We start from the raw sequence: 22,544 nt of genomic DNA on the forward strand, positions 1-22,544 counted from the left end.
ATATAGACGGGTCATGTTTTGTAAACTAACGTTATGTTTAGAATGGAATGAATACATGGGTCGGGAAAGATAGTTAGCTCAAAGCTAATCCGGCCTGTTTAACCACTAGCTTCGGTTAGCTAATGCTGGCTGAGCAAGGAAACTAACAGTAAACGTTTTTACATGAAATACAGCCCAAAAACCCTGCTGACAAACGTTTGCTTATTAAATACATTCTATACTATAATAATACAAACGTTTCAGTGCCTCTCTGTGACGACAAAGTTGTTTAAATAAGGGGAGAAAAGTAGCTAAAACCAATGTATTTGGATGGGACAGGAAGTGCTATTGGCAACCGGAAGTCAGCCGGAAATGGCTACATTCAGATTGTGCAAGTGGAGAATACACTGCTGCTGCTCTAATGAACCACCAGAGGGCGCTACAACACAGCAGTCACAGCACCATTTGGATACTAGTGGACACTGTAATGTGTCCCCCCCAGACACACACACACACACATACACATCACTAGTCACCACCACCACCACACTATTGGTATAGACCAGTAAAAGCAGCACGTTATTTTATATGACATGAATCCGAAACACTTTTTTCAGCAATTACAATCAAAGTGAAGAAAAACAGGATCTTACATACAGCTTACTTACAGCGACAGCACCACACACAACAGACAGTACATATCACTCTCCATTTGGTACCATGTAACAATAGACAGTAGATTATATGTATCATTCTCCATACATTTAGTATATACAGAATGCATGAATGAATGAAAACTTTATTTAACAGATTGCAGAATGGGTACAATACAGTACAGCTCAATACACACAATTGTTAAGGGGATGCAGACCAGAGAAAGACGTTTGTCTTGTTTACATCAGGGTCCCCAATTTTCAATTCATAGTGACATTTATGACATACACAACATACATGACATTTATGACATAGGGACATACATGACAAACAGGTATATAGTACTGTAACATGTGTGACATATATACGATATGCAAATATACATTACTGTTACCCAGAGATCCTAACAGAAACCATATGATGGGGAGGAGACTGTACATTAGGAGGGGTGGGTGGGTTGGAGAAAATATATACATACGGTGGGGAGGAGACTGTCTATTAGGACAGAGGTTCTCAACAGGGGTGCCTAGGCACACTAGGGTGCCTCAGAGAGCTGCCAGGGGTGCCTTGAGATTTCTCAACAAAAAAATATTTATATGATTAAAGAAAAGTATCACTAAAGTGCTATCGGTTGCAGCTGCACTGTTTTCCATGAAAATACCACATTTGGATAAGTTTGACCATTTCTCAAAAACTGAAAATCATAATTTTTTTTTATATGTTTTGGTAGCTTTTTCATTTGTTTATTGGACAAGTCCGGCAGAGAGGAATGGTGGGAGAGAGATATGGGGGAAGACATTCGGCAAAGGTCGCCGGGTCCGAGAGTCGAACCCAGGACGGCCGTGCACCACCCTGGCACCCTGAAAATCATTATTTAATAAAACACAGAAAAGGATCACCAAGTTACTTTAGATAAAGAACCCCTTTACAGACAACATTGAGACAAAGCTTCCTGACACATCTCAATCCAAACTCTTGGAAGAACTCATTGAAATCTCATCTGATACCACCTGGAGAGCTGGTTTCAGTGAAGTGCCCCTGGAAACATGTTGGTCTGAGTGTGGAGCTGAGTACCAAGTATCTCATGATGCAGCAGTTAAGGTGTTGATACCATTCAGCACCACATAATATCTGTGTGAAGCTGGCTTTTCATCCATGACAGCTCTGGAAACAAAATATAGGGCCAAGTTGAGCCTTGAGGATGACATGCGTGTTGCCTTGTCAAAGATCTCCCCGCGTATTGACAGTATTATTAGCCAGCAGCAGCAGCAGACCTCGCATTGAGCTAGAAATGTCCACTGAGTGAACGAGTGCTTATCTTCTGTATTTATTTATATTTTTTGAGAAATGGTAACTTGGTGGTCCTTTTCTGTATTTAAAAGAAATACATGATTTTCTGTTTTTGAGAAATGGTCACACTTATCCAAATATGCAATTTTAATGGAAAACAGTGCAGCTGTTTTTGGACACAGGGGTGCCTTGGCAGCAGAAAGGTTGAGAACCCCTGTATTAGGAGACTGTCAATTACAGCAGATAATTGGCAGTAGATATAATGTATCATTCTCCATACATTTAGTCTATACATCAGAAAATAGACAGTAGAGTATCATTCTCCATACATTTAGTTGGCTATACATCAGATAATAGACAGTAGATTATATGTATCATTCTCCATACATTTAGTAGGCTATACATCATGATGTATAATTATATGTATCATTCTCCATACATTTAGTAGGATATACATCAGATAATAGACAGTAGATTATATGTATAATTCTCCATACATTACATCCGATAATAGACAGTAGATTATATGTATCATTCTCCATACATTTGGCTATACATCAGATAATAGACAGTAGACGTATCATTCTCCATACATTTAGTATGCTATACATCAGATAATAGACAGTAGATTATTTATATCGTTCTCCATACATTTAGTATAGGCTATACATCAGATAATAGACAGTAGATACATTTAGGCAGATAATAGACAGTAGATTATATGTATAATTCTCCATACATTTAGTAGGCTATATACATCTGATAATAGACAGTAGATTATATGTATCATTCTCCATACATTTAGGCTATACATCAGATAATAGACAGTAGACGTATCATTCTCCATACATTTAGTAGGCTATACATCAGATAATAGACAGTAGATTATATGTATCATTCTCCATACATTTAGTCGGCTATACATCAGATAATAGACAGTAGATTATACTGTATGTATCATTCTCCATACATTTAGTATAGGATATACATCAGATAATAGACAGTAGATTATATGTATCATTCTCCATACATTTAATATAGGCTATACATCAGATAATAGACAGTAGATTATATCATTCTCCATACATTTACATTTACATTTACATTTAGTCATATAGCTGACGCTTTTATCCAAGACGACTTACAAGTTCTGTACGACAAGTCATCAGGAAGGGTACAACTCTATCAGCTGGGTAACAATGTTCATCAAAGTGTTGAGTGCCAGTAGGTTAGTTTATTAGGACAAGTGCATGACAGTAAGGTTAGTTAGGGTTAGATTTTTTATATTTTTTATTTACATCATATACATTACATTATACATCAGAAATTAAGTATCATATCATTCTATAGACATAATTAAAAGATAAAAAGAGTCTTATTAGTTATATCTTCAGTTACAGGCAACATAACCTGTTGAAGTTCAAATTAATCAACAGAACACATCACTATATGTTCCAGATGCAGGGTTCCCAGGTCTGTTGTATCAGGCGACCAGCTCCATTCCAGTATTAATAATTGGTGCCTGTTCTGTTCTAGATTAATTTGTTGGTATTCCTGCATTCTAGATCCATGTGTTGGTAGTTCCTGAGTAGGTGTTGACACTTGAGATTTTAGACACAAACTAGGCTATTTCAAGCCCAGCACAGATGGGCACTCTCACTCACACACACACACACACACACACACACACACACACACACACACACACACACACACACACACACACACACACACACACACACACACACACACACACACACACACACACACACACACACACACACACACACACACAGTAGCGAGTGTGTATACCCTATGTCTAAACTGGACAACAGTTTAGGCGTCTTGCTTTCAGCGGCCCAGGCTGGTGGGGACATTAGGGGACATTAGGTGACAAAAAAGCTGTCTGTTTTCTCAGAGCTTAGGTTTATGGTTTTATTGCCTTCCATTTACGGAAATCAAAGCAGTAAACAAATGCTCCCGACCGTCATTTGCAGGACATTCCTACAAAACACAAACGGCTTCGAGTCTGTTTTCTGTTCAGATATTTTCAAGTCCCAAAACAGCAAATACGTGTTTACCACCGACTTGATTTCAACAAGGACCAACCGTTGTAGCAAAAGAAAATTAAAAACGGTGAAATGTCGATATGTCATATTAAATAGATTACGCAAACCATCCCAATCCCATCCATGTGGATATATGTGTTCAGATCTTCTACTGTTGTATTATCTTCTTATTTCCTGGTGTCTTTTTATCTAGTTGTCAACTTGTCGGGGACTGAATGAAGCGGTTCGTGACAGAACATGTGTGTGATGATGCTTTAAATGTAATTGATGAAAACCTCCAAAACAGGTATAGCCCAAAAACAGAAAAAAAGTATAATCAACTATCCTACTTAATGTTATTTCAAAATGTTAATAAATCTGGGGGGAGACAACATGTTAAATCTAAAATGTTAAAATATGGGAAATAATGAATGGAGTCGGATAGCTTTAACTACTGAACGCACAGAGAGGAAATTGGTATCATGTTGCCTGACTCGAAGATGGTAAGCGATTTCCGAGAAACTGTATACATTTGGATTATCGACGGTTTCAAACCTTGGTTCTAAGGGTCTCGTGTATTATTGGGTTTAATAGGACATTTATTGTACATTGGAGGGGGTTGCGTTAGGACATTTACAGGGGCCAGTTCCTTTAAATCTAAAATGTCAACATTAATTTCCTGACATATATAGCTTATATATTTACATTTTTAATACAGGCTTCAATAAACTGGTATCAACGTCTGGCACCAATCAGACGATCCTTATTTGATCGTGTCCTTGGTTTTGTTGCAGCCATGACAAGCTCAGAAATATAACATAATATTAGAATGCCCCCCCCCCCCCTATACACACACACACACGCACACACACTCAGCTCAGAAATATAACAATTAGAACAGCCCCCACACAGCCAGATGACAATCTCAGAAATTTAACAGTTAGAACGGCCCCCACACAGATGACAAGCTCAGAATTATAACAGTTAGAACAGCCCCCACACAGCCAGATGACAAGCTCAGAATATAACAGTTAGAACAGCCCCCACTCAGCCATGCAGATGGGATTTATAGCCACAAGAACACGATGCTCCTTTGATTGTAACGGACATTGCTGGTTGGAATACAGCTTCAGTTGGTGGGGCTTTGGACTTTTAGCGGCAAAAAGGGAAGAATATTACGCCGCTCTATTCTATAATGATGACAATAAAGGCTTTCTACGTGTATATGGATTTGCCAGCATGCCAGAACGACGGTAAGTTTTGTCGCTGGCTTTTGATTATTTGAGTTTTCTAATCCGACAATTTTGGAAATTCTGCAGTGACTAGTTTTTACTCTCTCCGTGTCGCGTGTGTGTTTGCGTGTTCGTGCGTGTGCGTGCGTGCGTGTGCGTGTGTGTGCGCGCGTGTGTTCTGGAGTGGACCTAGTCTTTGGAGTAGCCTATATTTCGAATTAAATTAGGCTACTATGAAATAGGAAATGATTTTAGGGGTTAATTTATGAACTATTCAATGAAACAAATTATATTAAGAAACTGTATTATTATTCGTATTCTTATTGTAGTAATAATAATATAATATATTACAATATATCAATAATACCATGACAATGATGATTATTATTATTATTATTATTATTATTATTATTGTTGTTGTATTGTTATTGTTATTATTATTATTATTATTATTATTATTATTATTATTATTATTATTATAATAATAATAATAATAATAATAATAATAATTATTATTATTATTATTATTATTATTATTATTATTATTATTATTATTATTATTATTATTATTATTATTATTATTATTATTATAGCTTATCTTATTATGCAGTCAAATAGCCTAAGGATAGCCTAATCTACATTTTAACCGCAATTATTTTAATTTAAGATATTCCTTTATCGATCCCCTTAATTCCTGCTATAGGCATGTTACAGAAGGATAAAAAAAATGCAAATAAGATAAACATCCAAAGGGTGGCAATTTAATATTGAAACAAAACACATTTCCGTTTATATTGACGATTGGCCAAATAGATCAAGTACAATCAAATATAATAACATAATATATATATATAAGAAATAAAGAAATAAAGAAAATAAAACCTCCTCAGTCGAAATACTGTATTATATATGCTGTGTAGCCTGATTAAAATCTGAATGGTACAACAGTCTTCTGCATGTGTGTTCCTGCGTGTGTGCCGCCCATCGCATGTGTGTGTCGTTTGCATGCCAAATAAAGACTTCCTAAGTCCTGCATTATTCTCTGTATAAATTCAGAACTCTCTTTAGAGATATAGGCTATTTCTTTTTGTTCTGGCAGAAGATATATAATGACCCAATACATAATACGGACATTGATAATAGCACATAGGCTATACGTTTATACCCACAGCATATAACCAGAAAACTGCAAAATAGGTAGGCCTAAACATTTTAATAAAACTCTCCAACAACATATCACTAAAACATAAACACTGTCGTTGTTTATCAAATGTTCTTCGTGCACAACGTCCTGTTCATCATCATCATGCAGCTTTAGCCTAAACGACATGGATAAGCGACGTAACGTAACCTATTATATTGGCTATTTGGAAATTATGGGCTAATTATAATTGCAACTAAAATAGGCCATAGCCATATCTTGATTTGTCGACGGTGTGTTCCCGGAGCTAGAGGTCGGAGCTGGGTTAATTTCTAATCCGGGTTCGGCTCCTCTCAGCTCGGCTTTGACCCGGGTTGGGTGAGGGGTCAGCCGGGGTGAGCCGGCGGTCAGCCCGCATGGAAAAGTGAAATGTCCGAAAAGCTCTGGCTCTGGCTCGACCCCAGAAACCCGACGACATTACACTCCAGAGAAAAGAGAAAACACCTGAAACAGCGGTTCCGCTGAGCATTCTGACTGAAAGAGAGAGAGGAGAGAGGACGAGTTCATCGTGAGCCATCTGATTTGTCGAGCATTTAAACTTTAAGATAGAGGCGAAACGCATTATAAACCATCAAGAATAATATCTTGAAAATAAAATAATAGCCTAATAATAATAATAATGAACTCTGGAAACATTATGTGGCTGCAGTTCTCGGGGAAGAATAAAGATTGTATCTTGACGTCACTATTTATAGAAAAGGGTCTCCGCGGAAATATTATTATTATATTTGTTGTTGTTATTATTATTTTTAAATGTTTTGCAAAATATTAATTATTTTGTAAATATTGTAATATATATATATATATATATATATATATATATATTACAAATATTGTGGATAACTATTATCTAGTTAGAGGTGTGTGTGTGTTAGAGAGAGAGTGAAAGAGAGAGAGAGAGAGAGAGAGAGAGAGAGAGAGAGAGAGAGAGAGAGAGAGAGAGAGAGAGAGAGAGAGAGAGAGAGAGAGAGAGAGAGAGAGAGAGAGAGAGAGAGAGAGAGAGAGAGAGAGAGAGAGAGAGAGAGAGAGAGAGAACAACAGCTCGTGGTTCCATGGGCCCGCGCGTGAACTCTGGATGGTTGCTCGAGCCCCTGCATGGCCTGTCCAGCGCGAGGACTAATGGACCGGTGAGCCGGCGGTCAATGATTCTGATTGACCCCGTCCTGACCTGCCGGCAGCCCGGGCTACATTCTTCAGGAAGAATGCTCCTTTAAAACCGCCAGCCCAGTTCAGAGATGGGGAATCCTATTGAAAAGTTAAAGCTAATGACTCTGTCCAAACTTTCTTTAGGAAAAGAATTTAGATTTGTATAATGGTGAGAAATGAAAGTTTTAGGTCAAAGTCCTCTTCATTCAAGGCGTGGATTAATAGCCCCTGGGATGAATGGAGGTTTGGCCAAGTAGCTTCTAAAGGCCATTCTGACTCTAGTAACATTTTATAAAACCATGGTGGCCATTAGCCATATAAATAATAAAATATCAGAAGAATATGGTGCTTCCCATTACAAAACTGTATAGGCTCCTATACTGTATATTGACTCAGAATATTGACTCATAATACAAAAATGCTGTAATATGACATTAAAACATAAATCTGTGACCTGTGGAGAAATCCTTCTGAAAAGTTCTGAATCAAACTTTGTCCGTACGACACAAACAATCATGTCATTAGAGTGGTGCATGATGTGTCCTCCAAGTCTGTTCAGAGCAGAGAGAGTCACTCCAAGAGAGAAGGTCTCTGCTGGCCATGTATTATTTAGACAAACATATATTTACACTATGATGGAAGTAAAATTACCACAATATTCAGAATAGGACATTTAAGATGGACGGTTACTGAAATTAAATGAATGTGATTTTGATTTGATTTGATTTATTTTGGCTTGCCCCCATGGGTACCCATGCCCACACAGACATACAAGACACTATGTGACCAATCCCAGCAGTTTGTGGCACAAGTCTCCCTCTGTTATTTGTTCAGATTTGTACAGATTATGAAAATACAGAATGTAAGCTTTGTGTCATACATTGAAAATATTTGAAGAAGATATGCTTATTTGAATCTAGTTAAACCTCAAGTCTCAGAGCAGAGAAAAACAGAGAAAATCCAATCTAAAGTGTGTCTGCATGTTAAGCCGAGCCCTATTTTCTGAAAATCCGCCTAAAATACATACCTAAGTAAAGGGAAGATTGCTCCACTTCTACAAGGTCCATTTGCATGTTCTTGGTATGGACCTCAGTGAATGTATTCCCAGTGTCAGAAATATTGTGTCTATAGGCTTGCTTAAATTGTGATGAAACAAAGGAGAATATGAATTATGACTTTTCTTTGCATTTTTGACAGTGAATAACACCATGCTAAAAATGACCAGACATAAGAAGCTGCCACTGAGCTTGTTCAGTACCTTCTTGAGATCATGTGTACAAAAAATCGAAGGAAATGAATAAAGGGAAGATGATTAAACAGAAGGTTTTGTAGATACAGTACTGAATTCTGTCATCCGGACCCATGCAATTTGAAATATTATATATAGAATATGAGGCCTATAAATTACCTTATTATAGCCAACTTGCACGCTATGGATCGGGCCAAATCTACTCTTTCCAATGGCAGAGTTCAATTTGGATTTAGTATCACCAGGCGTGCATGAAGAGATGAAATCTACTGTATGTACAGTAGGTTTTTTATTCTTGCGACAGCTCCGTCATTTTAAAACCGATTTCCAATTGGATGGTTGCTAAATGTTCAGTATACATACAATAGGGGAAACAAACTAACTGCGCTCCAATATATGCCAATAACGTTCAGTTTTGTGGTATATAATCCCAAGTAATAAGAGAAATTAAAAAGAATCATATACACAAGTCTTGACAATTTGCTTGAATGCAGCTAGAAGCCGTTGGGTAGTGTAGTTCTTCGAAATTCCAACGCACATTGAGAGCTCTGGATGTCCGCTTCTCAAAATGACTACAATCGTCATCATTCAGCAATGTCCGCTAATTCAAAATGGCGTGTCTCCGCGATAAATACTACACATTTCAAAAACTAAAATCTCACTAATAACATTTGAACCCATTGGTAAACAAACGTATTGCTGAAAATATACACTATGACTGCTGTTGTGACATGGTTAGGATATTTACTCTTGAATACGTTTGGGGAAAAAAACTATAATTATGTCAGACAGTCATTCAATCAAACCCTGCGCAGGTGATTGATTAAATGAAAATTTTATTAACAGATTGCAGAATGGGTACAATACAGTACGGCTCAATACACAACATTTTTAAGGGGATTCAGACCAGAGAAAGACTTTCGTCTTGTTTACATCAGGGTCCCCCATTTTCAATTCATAATGAATTGTAAGAAAGGGTGCAATTAGATGGCGGCTGGGTGGCGCAGCGGACATTGCTCTCGTCACCAACGCAAGAGACACCGGGTTCGACTCCGGCTGTCGCCGTTGCCTCCGGCTTGGGCCAGCCGTCATACTAACTCAATTGGCAGAGTTAGCGGGTGGAAGTCGATGGGTGGTAATCTGGACGTTGTGGACAGCGACTCCTACAGGTCGGTTGGGGACGCCTGCACAGCAGAGACAGGAAATGGCGGGGGTAGTGTGAGCCTCCCACACGTTACACCTCGCCAATGAGAGTCCACGCTGGCAGGTGAAAAGATGTGACACGTGATGCAAGGCTTCTATCCTCCCTACAACCGGCCAGTGGGGGGCATATGCAAGCAACGTTCAAGACAGGGGAGGGAAGAATTGGCACAGTGGAATTGGGATGGGAGAAAAAGAGGAGAAAAAGTGGATAAAAAAAAGAAAGGGTGCAATTAGCACCGTGCAATCCATTCTTTGTGGATCTAGCCCTAAACTGCCATCAGCTTTTGCCATCTTTACTAAATGGCGCCAGCGTTATTGACCATTTTAGCGATGTTTGCAGACCCATCGTGTGGTCTGTATTATAACTATGGAGACAATAGTATGGCTCATTTTACAGTCTTACCCCGAAAATACGATCATTACAAAAAGCTTGGTTTAGGTCCGGTAAGATACGACACTGTGATCGTTACATAAACATGTTTCAGGTTCGGTAAAATAGACATAGAATATACCTTACCTTAGCCAGAAGGTACTCCAAAAAGAATAATTCCAATGATTCCATCGGCGATCACGATTACTAGTTTATATGTTTATATTACTTGTATACGGGAAACTATAGGTTTTGAGGCGAGGAGATCTCCTAGCGATTGCTCTGCAAGAGCTCCTCCCCTTCAGAGCGAGTCAGGAAAGAAATGGAGCAGGACAGAGACAGTTTAGTTCAGACAATCAGAGTTCAAAAGGTAGGTGATACTGCCACCTGGTGAGATTCGATCGGCATTGCAATTCCAACGTAGGCATATGAATCAGAGACACCTAGAGGGCTCTGGCTGACTGTATAGAATGGGGCTCAAAGGAAAAGATCAAAGGACCTAAATCCGAGAAATCTCTGGTTTCTGGCGCTCAACACATGGCGAGATAACCTGACTTATCTCAAAAAATCCTAAATGAAATGGGGTCACGTATGAAAAAGTTTGAGAACCCGTGGTCTAGAGAGATTGATTTATGATGTGATCATTTGCGGTCCGGTACCGGACTGCACGGGTGGAAGAGGTTAAACAAAGGTTTTTACTATTTAGAGATACTAAAGGAACAGTCCAACATTTTGGGAAATTAGTTTATTTAACATCTTCCCTGGAGTTAGACAAGAAGATACATACCTTTTTTGTCTCTGCATGCATTAGGCTTAGGGAACGCCTGGACCGTTAGCCTAGCTTAGCTTCATCACTGGAAGTGGGTCATACATTTAGAGTTCCCAAACAGTCATGAAAATACACTCCAAATACAATCAAAATACAACTCCAAAACGTTCCTGTAAACATGTTGTGACCTGTGTATTTACCACGTGGAGAAATAAAAAATAATTGAATTAGACATTTCCGTTTTTTTTGTTTTTGTTTTTTTATCTACTTTTTCTCCCCATTTTCTATTTTTCTCCCATCCCAATTTCGTGTTATCCAATTCTACCCTCCCCTGTCTCGAACGTTGTTAGACCATGCCTCCCACTGGTCGGCTGCAATGTGGACGAAGCCTTGCATCACGTGTCCCCTCTGGTACACGAGGAGGCAGCCGTCGCATCTTTTCACCTGCACAGTGCAACCTCTCAGTGGCGAGGAGTAGCACGTGGGAGGCTCACGCTGCCCCTGTCACTTCCTGATTCTGCTGCGCAGGCGCACCAACCGACCTGTAGGAGTCGCTGTCCACAACGTCCGATCCCCACCCACCAGCTTTCCCACCCCTAACACTGCCAATTGTGTTAGTATGAACGACCAGCCAAGCTGGTAGCAACGCCGAGAGCTGGGCTCGAACCCAGCATCTCCTGCATGGTGAGCGCCTTGCCCACTGCGCCACTTAGCCGCCCTACATTTCCGTTTTCTAAGCAGATATACTCAGAACTATTTTTTGCCTAACCACTCCTGTCTGGGCGCAGTGATTTCACGTCACCAGTGCTACTTTTTCTAATGTCGAGGTCAGTGTTTACATTTTCGTTTCATTCAAAGGATCCGAACCGATTGAAGTTATTATGGCTACCATGACTGTGGTTTTCAGTTTATGTTTTTAGGCCATGGTTAGACTAGTGTATTCCTGGCGTTTTTTTATACGTTTTTGACGACGTTTGATGTCCCTATTACACAGAAATGGCGTTTTTTTGTGGATACGGCTGAAACGCAAAATTGTGTTTGCGTTTGGAGATACGCAAAAAAAACGCATCGACAACAGCGTGTAGTCAGCACGGAGCCGTTGTTGCGAAAACGCCCATGCGCAGTAGATACCATCTGCGTGCCCTTCCGGTGACAACAGTGTGTGTGTTTGGGACATAGCTGCTCCGTGTCCCAAATAGCTTCAGCTACCATGTGTTGTCAAGTTATTGTTATAAGGACCCCAGTCCAAGCTACAACAGTCTGCATTCCCTTAACAATTGTTTGTATTGAGCCGTATTGTATTGTACCCATATGCAATATGTTAAATAAAGTTTACATCCATTCATTCTAATGTTATCTAACTACTGATAGCTCGCGATATCATCAGTTTTGGTGCTGGCTAAGTAGCGTGAGCTAACGTTAGCTTCTAGCCACAATGCTATATTGTTATAATGGCATACTCCATTGACGTTAGCATGCAGCTAACAATGCTACCGATCGTTTTTTAGACTAAACTATCCGCTCTTGGTGGTCACTTGTGTTGATGTTAGTTTTGTTTCATCAACAAATGACAGGCAGAACACACAGTGAATGTATCCGTTTTGTTTATTGCACTTTTATTAGGCTTTGCTGAAAAATAATTGCTGCATTGAGTAAATAGGCAAGATGGTGGCGCGGCATAGGCGCCTCAAGGCGAGCACAGAAAGACTCAGAAGTAGCTTCTATCCCCAGGCCATCAGGCTGCTAAACGAACAATGAATGAACACTACACAACAACAACCACCAAACGCACATAGCACACACATCCACACGCACACACTCACTTTAAACAAACACACTGTAGCACCCACTCCACACACTTTATAGCACACACCCACTTTAAACAAACACACTGTAGCACCCACTCCCCACACTTTATATTTATGGATGAAGGATTGCACTACAACTCGTACACCTTACTGTAAATTGTACCTAAAATTGTACCTCATCCCATTTCTGCTTTGCACTAGATAGTACTGTACATTAGTACACTGCATAGTATTGTGTATTGTATATTATATGGTAACTCAGAACATTGTACATATGTCTATACCGAACACTGTGACCTCATTTTCTTCTTCTAAATTCATGCTATATTATGTTATTATGTTATTTGATACTATCTTGTCTAGCACAGTCTCTGGAGCGTAACAGTAAGAAGCATTTTGTATGAAAGTATTCTGTACTTCTGTATGACAACTATTAAAGAACTTGAGAACTTGCCTTATTGACATTTTCTTTGCTGGAGCTTCCAGGAAGTGTATTGGCACATTCGTTCTGATTGGTTGAAATTGCCTTCATGTTTGCCACCTACTGCCACCTACTGCTTTGGCAGTGTACTACATCAGTGTGCTCGGGTGACAAAACGAAAAAAAAACGAAAGTGTGACTCGAGGCGCACGACGTCGCGGCGATACGCATATGAAAACAATACGAAGATGATACGAAAGGTGTAACCGCTGCCTTAGATGGAAGGCTGTATTCTCACCCTGCAGCCCAGGTACCTCACTCTGCTCTCACCCACCTGGTGACTGGGAGACTCTGGGAGACTTGTGTGACTGGGAGACTTGTGTGACTGGGAGACTTGTGTGACTTGTGTGACTGGGAGACTTGTGTGTCTGGGAGACTTGTGTGACTGGGAGACTTGTGTGACTGGGAGACTTGTGTGACTGGGAGACTTGTGTGACGGGAGACTTGTGTGACTGGGAGACTTGTGTGACTGGGAGACTTGTATGACTGGGAGACTTGTGTGACTGGAGACTTGTGTGACTGGGAGACTTGTGTGACTGGGAGACTTGTGTGACTGGGAGACTTGTGTGACTTGTGTGACTGGGAGACTTGTGTGACTGGGAGACTCGTGTGACTTGTGTGACTCGGAGACTCGTGTGACTGGGAGTCTTGTGTGACTGGGAGACTTGTGTGACTGGGAGACTTATGTGACTAGGAGACTCGTGTGACTGGCAACTTGTGTGACTGGGAGACTCATGTGACTGGAGACTTGTGTGACTGGGAGACTTGTGTGACTGGGAGACTGGGAGACTTGTGTGACTGGGAGACTTGTGTGACTTGTGTGTCTGGGAGACTTGTGTGACTTGTGTGTCTGGGAGACTTGTGTGTCTGGGAGACTTGTGTGACTGGGAGACTTGTGTGTCTGGGAGACTTGTGTGACTGGGAGACTTGTGTGACTGGGAGACTTGTGTGACTTGGAGACTTGTGTGACTGGAAGACTTGTGTGTCTGGGAGACTTGTGTGTCTGGGAGACTTGTGTGACTGGTGACTGGGAGACTTGTGTGTCTGGGAGACTTGTGTGACTGGGAGACTTGTGTGACTTCAAGACTTGTGTGACTGGGAGACTTGTGTGACTGGGAGACTTGTGTGACTGGGAGACTTTTATGACTGGGAGACTTGTGTGACTGGAGCCTCGTGTGACTGGGAGACTTGTGTGACTGGGAGACTGGGAGACTTGTGTGACTGGGAGACTTGTGTGACTGGGAGACTTGTGTGACTTGTGTGACTGGGAGACTTGTGTGACTTGTGTGACTGGGAGACTTGTGTGACTTGTGTGACTGGGAGACTCGTGTGACTGGGAGTCTTGTGTGACTGGGAGACTTGTGTGACTAGGAGACTCATGTGACTGGCGACTTGTGTGACTGGGAAACTCGTGTGACTGGAGACTTGTGTGACTGGGAGACTTGTGTGACTGGGAGACTGGGAGACTTGTGTGACTGGGAGACTTGTGTGACTTGTGTGTCTGGGAGACTTGTGTGACTTGTGTGTCTGGGAGACTTGTGTGACTTGTGTGTCTAGGAGACTTGTGTGCCTGGGAGACTTGTGTGTCTGGGAGACTTGTGTGACTGGGAGACTTGTGTGACTGGGAGACTTGTGTGACTTGGAGACTTGTGTGACTGGGAGACTTGTGTGACTGGGAGACTTGTGTGTCTGGGAGACTTGTGTGACTGGGAGACTTGTATGACTGGGAGACTTGTGTGACAGGGAGACTTGTGTGACTGGGAGACTTGTGTGTCTGGGAGACTTGTGTGACTGGGAGACTTGTGTGTCTGGGAGACTTGTGTGACTGGGAGACTTGTGTGACTTGGAGACTTGTGTGACTGGGAGACTTGTGTGACTAGGAGACTCATGTGACTGGCGACTTGTGTGACTGGGAAACTCGTGTGACTGGAGACTTGTGTGACTGGGAGACTTGTGTGACTGGGAGACTGGGAGACTTGTGTGACTGGGAGACTTGTGTGACTTGTGTGTCTGGGAGACTTGTGTGACTTGTGTGTCTGGGAGACTTGTGTGACTTGTGTGTCTAGGAGACTTGTGTGCCTGGGAGACTTGTGTGTCTGGGAGACTTGTGTGACTGGGAGACTTGTGTGACTGGGAGACTTGTGTGACTTGGAGACTTGTGTGACTGGGAGACTTGTGTGACTGGGAGACTTGTGTGTCTGGGAGACTTGTGTGACTGGGAGACTTGTATGACTGGGAGACTTGTGTGACAGGGAGACTTGTGTGACTGGGAGACTTGTGTGTCTGGGAGACTTGTGTGACTGGGAGACTTGTGTGTCTGGGAGACTTGTGTGACTGGGAGACTTGTGTGACTTCGAGACTTGTGTGACTGGGAGACTTGTGTGACTGGGAGACTTGTGTGTCTGGGAGACTTGTGTGACTGGGAGACTTGTATGACTGGGAGACTTGTGTGACCGGGAGACTTGTGCGACTAGGAGACTCTGGGAGACTTGTGCGACTAGGAGACTCTGGGAGACTTCTGGTGGATCCTGATGGACGTCACTCACTTCACCATAATTGATAAATGACAGAGCATGAAAAAAAAATACATTATTGTTGGGAACTCGGGTAAATGTATGACCCACTTCCAGTGATGAAGCTAAGCTAGGCTAACGGTCCAGGCATTCCCTAAGCCTAATGCATGCAAAATGTTGGAGTGTTCCTAAGCATTCAAACTGTGATAGTATGGAAAAAACAGGGGGGGGGGGTAATAAAATAAAATAAAGAACATTTCATAAATGTTCTCGTGATCTGACTTCCAGACATGAGTCTCTTACCGCTGGGGCCGGTCACATATACAGACTATGCACTGGTGTACAACATCATTTTACTGTTTATTTCCCAAGTATACATTTTACACCATGCAGGAACGCGTCCTCTGTATTTAACCCAGCCTAAATGTGGGCAGCAACCAGTCCAGTGCCAGCAGACAGAACTCCAGGCCTGATGTCAGTGCCGGTCAAGGACAAGCGCAGGAGTATAACCCTAGGGTTATGGGTTCCATTCCCTCTGTAGTTCAGTGGGTAAGGCAAGGCAGTAACTCTACTCTTGCCGGCGACAGTGGCTCGGGAGGTAGAGCAGTCGTCTGGAAATCCGGGCAGTGTGTCGAAGTGTCCTTGAGCAAGACACTTAACCCCTAATTGCTCCTGATGAGCAGGTTGGCACCTTGCATGGTTGCCTCCGCCATTGGTGAGTGAATGGGTAAAAATGTGGGGAACAAATTGTAAATCTATTTTCACACGATTTTGTGGTATTCCTGCTTAATTTAGAGTAAAGAGACAGTAAAGAGAGGTGTGTGTGTGTGTGTGTGTGTGTGTGTGTGTGTGTGTGTGTGTGTGTGTGTGTGTGTGTGTGTGTGTGTGTGTGTGTGTGTGTGTGTGTGTGTGTGTGTGTGTGTGTGTGTGTGTGTGTGTTTGAGAGAGAGAGAGAGAGAGAGATAGAAGAGCAGAGGAGGAGAACAGAGGGTATGAAATTAATTAGCACCTTAGCTTTGTTTTTGTTTTATGTATTTATTTTTATTTCAAAACCAACTAACCTACAAGTGTTGGAGGAACACAACAGGATTTGATCCCATGACCTCATGCCAGGTTGTTAATCTCAGGGATGATACTGTCTTATTTAATTTGATTTTACCAAGGGCCACTGCACCACGACTCTATACACCTATAAATACCCTGTACCAGGACTCTATACACCTATAAATACCCTGTGCCAGGACTCTATACACCTATAAATATCCATGACCATACACCTATATAAATACCCTGTACCAGGACTCTATACACCTATAAATACCCTGGACTCTATATGCCTATAAATACCCTGTACCAGGACTCTATATGCCTATAAATACCCTGTGCCACTCTATACACCAATAAATACCCTGTACCTGGACTATATATGCCTATAAATACCCTGCACCAGGACTCTATACACCTGTAAATACCCTGTACCAGGACTCTATACACCTGTAAATACCCTGTACCAGGACTCTATACACCTGTAAATACCCTGCACCAGGACTCTATACACCTGTAAATACCCTGCACCAGGACTCTATACACCTATAAATACCCTGTACCAGGACCCTATAAATACCCTGTACCAGGACTCTATACACCTGTAAATACCCTGCACCAGGACTCTATACCCTACCAGGACCCAGCATCCATTGCCTATAAATACCCTGTAGAACCGAATGTGTGTGGATCTGTCCAGTCACAGATTGGGTTCTAGGGGAGTCTATGGGTGGTGAAAAGCCTTCTGGGAAATCGGTGGTAGTCAGAGGACGGAACAACGTGGAAGCATGGGACCACATCAGCTTCTATCTAAAGTGTCTTGTGGGCCTATACAGTTCTAGCATGGAACCCCTAACCCTGGCAGTGCATGCCTTGCTTTACCCATTGAGCTATACAGGGAATGGAGCCCCTATGTGTGTAGATGTAGCTGGATGTACAGTAGGTGGATGTGGCTGGATGTAAGGTAGAGGCACAGTGGCTCAGGAGGTACAGTAGTGTTTGTCTGTCTGGCTCCTCCTAACAGTGCATGTGTTGTCCTTGAGCAAGACACTTAACTCCTATAACTGCTCCCGATGAGCAGGTCGGCACCGCCACCTCCGTCGTTGGTGTGTGTATGTGTGAGTGAATGGGTGAATGTGAGGCATAAGATGTATATAAATATAAATGCAGTCCATATAAATAGGTGGATGTAGGTATAGGTGTGGCTGGATGTATGTGGGTAGATGCAGATGTGGACAGATATGGATAGATGTATAGATGTTGGTAAATGTAGTAGATGTGATAGATAGTTGTGGGTAGATGTGGGTAGAGATGTATAAATTAGGGTAGATGTGAGTAGATGTGGGTACAATGTGAGTAGATGTATAAATGAGGGTAGATGTGAGTAGATGTATAAATGAGGGTAGATGTGAGTAGATGTATAAATTAGGGTAGATGTGATATGTATAAATGAGGGTAGATGCAGTAGATAAATGAGGGTAGATGTGAGTGATGTATAAATGAGGGTAGATGTGAGTAGATGTATAAATGAGGGTAGATGTGAGTAGATGTATAAATGAGGGTAGATGTGATATGTATAAATGAGGGTAGATGTGAGTAGATGTATAAATGAGGGTAGATGTGAGTAGATGTATAAATGAGGGTAAGATGTGAGTAGATGTATAAATGAGGGTAGATGTGAGTAGATGTATAAATGAGGGTCGATGCAGTAGATAAATGAGGGTAGATGTGATATGTATAAATGAGGGTAGATGTGAGTAGATGTATAAATGAGGGTAGATGTGAGTAGATGTATAAATGTGAGTAGATGTAGATGTGAGTAGATGTATCTCAGTATATGTATGCTATGTGGGTAGATGTGAGTAGATGTATAGATGGTAGATGTGAATAGATGTGACTGTGAGTATACGTGGGTATAGATGGTGAGATGCTAATGGTGTAAAATTAGATGAGGAACAGAGTCAGAAGTACAAGTTAGACATGATTTTAGTAGATTTTAATATATGCCAAATAAAAGCAATAATCACCAGACAGACTATACAGCAGAACAGAGTAGGAAAACTGTTGACTAGCCAGACATTCAGGTCATGTGAGGATATAGGCCTATATATGATAAACGATGAAACATATATAGCTTAAATGTCAGGCCCGTCATGAAAGGTTTCAAACTGCGCCTCAGAAACGGTTTCTCCTTATGGCCTGATTCCAACATGCTGCTGTCATCCTTGTCCCATTTTAAACTTGGTCTCGGTGGGAGGTTTCTGTTTAGTATATTCCTCCTCCTTCACATCAGTCAGTTTTAAAATCGAATATAATTCAGCATCATTTTTTATAGCTATCATCAATTTAATTTTCTCCTTCAATATGTTCCAGCGTCATTTTTTTTTCTTTTTCTTTTTTACAACTCCGCTCTGCGTCTCTTTTCGCTTTGACAAGGCAGGCGGTGGTGTGAACGGGCCACCTCGGGATGACCCCGGACTAACAAAACCATGCTACTAGTCACTGTCTGGACCCTTTTATTCTATTCTCTTATCGATGGCCTTTCTGGTCGCCCACGTATTGTTGTCCGGCTTTTGACTCCCCGCAAGGGCAAATATGGGCCCAGCGTCTCAATATGGGCCAGATTAATTTTTCAGTCCGGGCCATCTGTGTGAGGTCATAAATCCACTAATGAATCCTATTCGCAGCACGCAGCACAGTGGGCTATACAAGTTAAATTAATATAAATGTTGGTCCTTTAGATCCAATTATTTATTGGTATATTGATGCTGATATTATTTCATGAAGAATAATGTAATTGTTTGTCCTAAATTCTCACTACTTATTTAGTCGCCGACAACTTGTATTATTTGGCCTTACTTCTTCATGCTACTTTTATTCCTGCCTTTCTTATTACTTATTAATCATATAGGCTACTTTATTATTTGTATTTTATTCATCCTTTTATTCGTTGTCCTCAGTAGGCTTATTTGATTTATTTATTTGAGTTATTTTATTTGTAAATATTTCCTCCGACTACTAATGTTCGGTCCGAGCTCATTTGCTGCTGCGGTGCAGGGAGATTAGCTCATTAGGCTACTGTTGACCTTGTAATGGTGGCTTAATTGTGTATTTAAACTATCAACAGTATACACACACACACACTATACATTTAGTTTAGCCTGTTTGTATTTAAGCCTGCATGGTTAATTGTGTTTTCTCGTGGTTCCATCTAGGCCCCTTCTTCAGCCCGGTGGTTTCAGAGTGGAGGTCCGGGGTCCCGGAGGTCTCTGGCTAAATAAAAAATTGTTTAATTTCACTATTATTTCATAGTATATCATATTAAATCAGAATAGCGGGATTGGGAATAAAAGCAATGTATGATTAAGGGCCAATACGTTAAACAGAGGTCCCGAATCACTACTCAAGTTTCAAGTTTTCAAGTTTTGTTTTATTTGTCATATATAAATTATAAAGTATTTGTACATTACAGTGAAATGCTTGGTTCTGTATGAGCCTCCTGAGAATGTGCTTCATACAGCAAAAAAGTAAAAAGAATAAAGTCCAAACACTATACAAAATATATATACAAACTAAAGTACAAAATTAAGTACAAAATGCAAACTTTTGGATGTAGTGCAAATCTTTTTGTAATAAATAAATAAATATAATTACGTTAAAGGTGAGTGTTTGTTTAAAGTGAGTGTGTGCATGTGGATGTGTGTGTGCAATGAATGCGTTAGTGTTGCATATAAATCATTGAGCATCCTGATGGCCTGGGGATAGAAGCTATACTCAATACCCATAGGCATCTATCATAAAGTGTAGAGGTTCAGAACAGTCTCTGACACCGGCTCCTGCATGGCAGCCATGAGTCCTCCTATAGCCCCCAGGCTATGTGTGCTTGGAGATGGAGGAGGCAATTTCCGCTTCGAGCGTCTTATATAAATAGCGCGATATAAATTCAATCATTCACGATGCATTCATTTGTTCAGTCATTAATGTATTCATTACTAGGAGTTAGCCGCGTAATGAATATAAGACAGTTATGGAATTCTGCAGAGAATCATATAGCACATCGATATCGGCTATTAGAGGGAAAGGGAGGGAAATACTGCAGGAGCTGTCAATCCAGACCACAAACACAGCTCCTGCAGTATTTTCCTCCTTTTTGCTCCAATAGCCGATATCCTTAGAGCCCCCCGCCACCAATCAACACGATCAATCAACATTTTTCTCCTAATTACCCAAACAACTCCATCTGGGACCTCCCATTGGCTGGCCACGGGCCCACGTGCTCTACGTGGCCGTTCGTCTATTTGACAGCGGCGTGCTGGCTCCGTGCCAGAGAGGGAGAAAGAGAGAGAAGGAGAAAGAAAAATTAGTATTCCTCCAGCAGTCTCGCTATAAATCAATCATGGACTCCTTCGTGCTAAGCTGTAAATACCTGGAGCCGCAGTTTCCTCCCTGCGAGGAGGACTACAGTGGTTTCTCCGACCAGGAGGCCTTTTATCAGGACCCCTACCCCCCCACACATACCCCTCCGCCCCCATACACACCTCACCAACCGGGTTATCACCTCCCTCCGCAGGGACAACACCCGGAAACTCAGCGGGACGATGAAGACCGCCGAGCCGCCCATCACGTGCAGCCCTACCCCGGCTACAGAGAGTCGGGAGCGCCGGCGAAGGAGGTGTTCCCTGCCGGAGGTCAGTACCCGGTCTGGGTGGGGTGCAGGCCGGCTGAGAAACAGGGGAAGGCGGGCAGCCATACCAGAGAGAGGCCGCCGGTGGTGGTCTACCCCTGGATGAAGAAAGTTCACATCGCGCAAGGTGAGAACATAGCACCTCTATCTATCTATGTATCTATCTATCTATCTATCTATCTATCTATCTATCTATCTATCTATCTATCTATCTATCTATCTATCTATCTATCCATCTATCCATCTATCTATCTATCTATCTATCTATCTATCTATCTATCTATCTATCTATCTATCTATCTATATCAATTTTGGATGAAGAAAGAAACGTGTAGATTACGTTACGTTCTCTACACCTCTTTCTCTCTCTCCCTCTCTTTATATCTTAATCTATTTTCCTTGGTGTCCTTCTTTCTCTCTTCAGTCCAGTTGGCTTTTTTGTTTGGAGTAATTTATGATCTGAGAGAATTACACCCCCATAAAGTTTTATGGCTCTGTACTGTGTGAGTGAGTGACAGAGAGAGAGAGAGAGAGAGAGAGAGAGAGAGAGAGAGAGAGAGAGAGAGAGAGAGAGAGAGAGAGAGAGAGAGAGAGAGAGAGAGAGAGAGAGAGAGAGAGAGAGAGAGAGAGAGAGAGAGAGAGAGAGAGAGAGAGAGAGAGAGAGAGAGAGAGAGAACAAAAGGACCTTTAAAATAAATTCTAATCAATAATCAGATTGCCTATGTAATGAGGCGACGCGATGATTAGATAGATGTGTCTGTTGATGCAGAAGCTTGTTTTGCATCAGCAAGCTTCCCATACGATGCAATATATAACAACATTACACATATAACAACAGAACAATACAGTACAGGCCTATACATATATCAGACAA

General features: G+C 41.5%; 1 protein-coding gene across 1 annotated transcript in view; it reads left to right on the forward strand.

Moving 5' to 3' along the window:
- LOC311234695 (homeobox protein Hox-D4b-like) overlaps nt 1-22,544 on the forward strand; it is a gene marked incomplete at both ends in the record, with an annotated part of 34,094 nt that overhangs the window by 10,150 nt on the left and 1,400 nt on the right. Inside the window, 2 exons of the mRNA XM_084321937.1 lie at nt 20,202-20,251; nt 21,557-21,797. Coding sequence (XP_084178063.1) covers nt 20,202-20,251; nt 21,557-21,797 — 291 coding nt within the window. The remainder of the gene's footprint in view (nt 1-20,201; nt 20,252-21,556; nt 21,798-22,544) is intronic.

Source organism: Notolepis coatsorum, assembly GCF_963971535.1.
Source record: "Notolepis coatsorum genome assembly, chromosome: 9".
Taxonomy (NCBI): domain Eukaryota; kingdom Metazoa; phylum Chordata; class Actinopteri; order Aulopiformes; family Paralepididae; genus Notolepis; species Notolepis coatsorum.